General features: G+C 39.2%; 1 protein-coding gene across 1 annotated transcript; it reads right to left on the reverse strand.

Annotated features, from left to right (window-relative positions):
• Positions 1–1,484: 1,484 nt before the first annotated feature.
• Positions 1,485–4,718, reverse strand: LOC102774801 (NHL repeat-containing protein 3-like; the record flags this gene model as incomplete). Its single annotated transcript, XM_015566118.1, has 4 exons — positions 4,100–4,718; positions 3,119–3,271; positions 2,671–2,818; positions 1,485–1,510 (listed from the first exon to the last, which is right to left on the reverse strand). Coding segments are annotated over exons 1-4 (411 nt in total), but the record flags the coding sequence as incomplete, so codon positions are not given.
• Between the last annotated feature and the right edge of the window lie 6 nt (positions 4,719–4,724).

Here is a 4,724-nt window from a genome sequence, read left to right on the forward strand (position 1 = left end):
CATTTTAATAAAAATTAGTATTTTTTCTTGAATATTAACTTACCAGACAATGAATAACTATACAAACTAATAAGTGTAACACAAATAAACCTATTTTTCTTGTTCTCCGAAAGTGAAATATTTCCTGTTGTGCACATCAAACAAGTCAGTAGAAGACTAATGTCGTGGCAATGGGCTGCTAAAATATTCGCTGCTAGTATTAGTGGAGAGAAATGGTGTGCCTGCGCGTAAGGCGCTGAATGCAACACGATTATGATAATCAGTCATTAGCGAACGTAGTAGTTCATTATTAATAATTATGTATAACAGGATGTTGTAAAAATTAAGTTACGAAATAATTATTAAAACGTTTCTTACATACCGTTATAGTGACTGGGCTGCAAATATATTTCATTGTGGGCTCATGCAGCCCGCAGGCCGCAAGTCTGACATGCTTGGGCTACATCAAAATAAAAAGTTCTTGCAGAGCAACAGAAACCATCAAGAAAATAAAAAAGACAACCTTAAATGGAAGATATTCGCCAATGATAAAGCCAATATGGGGTTAATATCCAAATTTTATAAAGAACTCATACTACTCCACACCAAGGAAACAATCCAATTAAAAAATGGGTAGAGGAACTGAACAGACATATCTCCAAAGAGGACAAACAGATGGCAATACACATATGAAAAGATGGTCAAAGTCACTAATCATCTAAGAAATGTAAATTTAAACCACATGTTGTTGCCCAACACCCATTAGGATGGCTATCATAAATAAGTTAACATACAATAACCTAGCATAAATAACCTAACATAGTGAGGTTGTGGAGAAGAGGGATCCCTCATGCACTGTTGGTGGGAATGCATAATGATTCAGCCACTATAGAAAACAGTATGGAGGTTTCTGAAAAAAATTAAAGATTAAACTAGCTTATGACCCAGTGATTCTACTTGTGGTTATTTATCCAAAGAAACCCAAAACACTAATTCAAAAAATATATATGCATTCCTATGTTCATTGCAGTGTTACTTTCAATATGGAAGATATGAAAACCACCCACATGCTCATCAATAGTCTAGTGCAGTGATGGCGAACCTTTTGAGCTTGGCATGTCAGCATTTTGAAAAAACCCTAACTTAACTCTGGCACTGTGTCACATATAGAAATTTTTTGATATTTGCCACCATAGTAAAACAAAGATTTATATATTTGATATTTATTTTATATATTTAAATGCCATTTAACAAAGAAAAATCAACCAAAAAAGTGAGTTCCCGTGTCACCTCTGACACGCGTGTCATAGGTTCGCCATCACTGGTCTAGCAGATAAAAAAGCTGTGGTGCATGACTGGCTGGTGTTGCTCAGCAGTTGAGAGCTGATGTATGAACCAGAAGGTCACTGTTTGATTGCAGGTCAGGGCACAAGCCCGGGGTTGCAGGCTTGATCCCCAGTGTAGGGTGTGCAGGAGGCAGCTGATCGATGATTCTCATCATTGATGCTTCTGTCTCTCTCTCCTTTCCTCTCTGAAATCAATAAAAATATATGAAAAAATAAGAAAAGAAAAGCCGTGGTGCATATATATATATACATACACACACACACACTCTGAAATATTACTGGGCCATAAAAAAGAATGAAATCCTACCATTTGCAATAGCATGAATGGATACATTATAGAGGGTATTATGCAGAGTCAAATAAGTCAATGGAGAAAGACAGATACCATATGATTTCACTTATATATGGAATCTAAAGAACAAAATAAAGGAAGAAACAAAACTGAAACAGACTCATAGACACAGAGCTCGAACTGGTGTTTTCTAGAGGGGAGGGGGATTGGGGGACTGGGTTAAAGAAGTGAAGGAGTTGGGGGGCAATGGGGAGATAACCACACATTTGTAATACCTTAATCAATAAAATAAATAAATAAATAAATAAAAATAAGTAAATAAATTTTAAAAAAGTGAAAGAATTAACAAGTACAAATTGTTAGTTACAGAATAGTATGGGATGTAAGGTACAGCACAGGGAATATAGTCAATAATATTGTGATGACTATGTATGGTGCCAGGTGGGTACTGTAAATATCAGGATGAACAATTTTTAATGTATATGATTGTCTAATCATTATCCTGTACACCTATCAATACAAAATAATACTAAAAGTAAACTTCGATTGAAAAAATATAATATACATTTTGAAAAGGCTCCTATAAAGTTAAAGGAAAGATGATAATAATGATAGCCTCCTTGTTAAATGTCTTAATTCTACAGAAGTACAATATATTTCTATAATACGTGATTTCATAATTACATTTGGCAACTCTGATTTTAAAACATGCAAACAAGAACATGGGCAAAGTGCCCTAGCCGGTTTGGTTCAGTGCATAGAGGCATGGCCTGTAGACCGAAGAGTCCCGGGTTTGATTCCAATCAAGGACATGTACCTTTGTTGCAGGCTCCTCTCTGGCCTGGGCCCTGGTTGGCTCATGCAGGAGGCAACCAATGAATGTGTTTCTCTCACAATGGTATTTCTCTCTGTCTTTCCCTCTCTTTTCTACTCTCTCTAAAAAATCAATGGAAAAATATCCTCGAGTGGAGATTAAAAAGAAAAGAAAGAAAAAGAACATGGGCAAAGATATAATTTTTAACAAGCTAATTTAATAGATGCTAATACACATACCATTTCCTACATCCGTGATCCAAATGGATTGTTCATACAGTGTACTGGCTGCAAACATACCATGAGGTGTGTCAACTGTGTAATTCCAAGCTCGTAGGAAATATCCATCCTCTGTGAACACTAGTACCTTTTGGATGTTATCCCCTCTCTGAAGGTATACAAAAATAATTGCTTAGATAAGGTCAGTTTTAAGGAAGTAATCTTTATTTTGGGAGAGAGAAACAAAAAGTAAAGTTAATCAAAGAATTTTGTTAACATTTACAAACCCAGCTTCAACACCTAAGACAATATCTATCAAATTCAAAGTCATATATTCACTTCAAAGCAATTTAAAAAAAACAAATTCTATAACTGGCATGATGTAAACATATATGACTTAGTACAATAAAACAGGCTGTTGCTCCTTTTGTATTCATGTGCTGTTTTTTAAAATCCCCATTTTACTTACTTGGGCTATGTAAAGTAGTCCGTTCAGGGAGTCAACTGCAACACAAAATGTCGCTCCAGTAAAGTACTCTGAATGCTTAGGCCAACCCACATCCAGCTTGTAAAGAATTTCCTCACTTCTCCAGGAAATTTGAAAAATAAACTCTCTTAAAACCTTAAATAAAGTCATAAGATTAAGATTCAGTTTACAGTCTAGGTTGAAAAAGCAAAAAAAAGCTTACTTTCTAAGCATACCTTGACACCTCTATCCACAGAAGTCAGAAATGTTTGGGAAGGAATGGTCTTACACTTTTAAAGACCAAGTCGACCAAAATACAAATCTGTAAAGTCTTTGAGGCTGTAGTGGTAGGTGAGAAAGAAGAGAATACACCATATACAGATGCTCCTCGATTTACATCCCGATAAGTCCATCAGAATTTAAAAAATGTATTACTATAGGTAACCTATCGCTCATAACCTAGCCTACTTTAAACGTGCTCAGAACACACATTATCCTATAGTTGGGCAATTATCTTGAGTTTCATCTCACGAAGCCTTTCTCTTCTCACCAGAAGCAGAAGACACAGGTATGTGTTTATAAACATGATGGGATCCGAAAATACAATATCTCCCCCACGCCCCCAAAAAGCTGACAACACAGTGTATAGCATCAATTGTTTGTCTTCCTGATCGCGTGGCTGAGACCTGTCCAGCATCAGGAGAGAGTAGCAGGCTTGCATAGTGCTAGCCCGTGGAAGTACTGTCTACTGAATGGTATCGCCTTTGCACTACCCCACAGTAGAAAAATCATAAGTTAGGAACCCTCTGTACTAACATTTTAAAACTAAGAGACAAGACAACACCTCAGGGTTCCGCTCAACCACCCTCACCCACACCCCGTTTGAGACAAGCTAGTGCACCACCTCCATTGCAGAGGGAAGCATCGCCTCCCAAGTGCTATCCATACCACAAGCATCAATTTCTTCTTCACTATTCAACTCACCGAAGAGCCAGAAAAGCGCGAATGTAAATTCAGAAATGCAAGGAAAAAGACAGTGCAGCCCGCGCACAGCCAGAATCTCGCCATGACGAAACAGGAAGCGCGACGAGGAGCTTCTGCCGGCGTTAGGAGGCTGAGACAGCCTCGGGTCCACTCGGTTCTTTGCAGCACACAGACGGCCCGGCCTCCGGACTCAGGCTCCTATCGCCAACCTCCCTTCCTCGACGCTTGGGGTTTGAGAACCGGAAAGGAGCACAGAGTGGGCGAAAGACTGTTAGCACTCGACCTGGGATTCTGGAGCTTTCCTGCGTCCCCGCCTCCATGTCACGTGCCCTCGGGCTGACCCAGTGACCAACCCAACCCCGCCCCTCTGGGAAAGCGGTCCTACGCTGAAGACATCTTCTGTCTGCCAAGGGCGCCCATATCTCTGCCATAACGACTGACGATCCTGTTTTTGAAATTAAGATTGACCAATCAGAAGCTAGCACACACAAACCCAAGATATAGGGTGTGGCCCTCAAAAAATGGCTTCCAGGTTGTGCGAAGGGTGTCATCTGCATCTGATTCTGAGGAATTCAGGCACACGTCACGGATACCTATGTTCCCACACAAGGACCCCTCCGTTGGC

Source organism: Myotis davidii, unplaced genomic scaffold (genome assembly GCF_000327345.1).
Source record: "Myotis davidii unplaced genomic scaffold, ASM32734v1 scaffold1970, whole genome shotgun sequence".
Lineage (NCBI taxonomy): Eukaryota > Metazoa > Chordata > Mammalia > Chiroptera > Vespertilionidae > Myotis > Myotis davidii.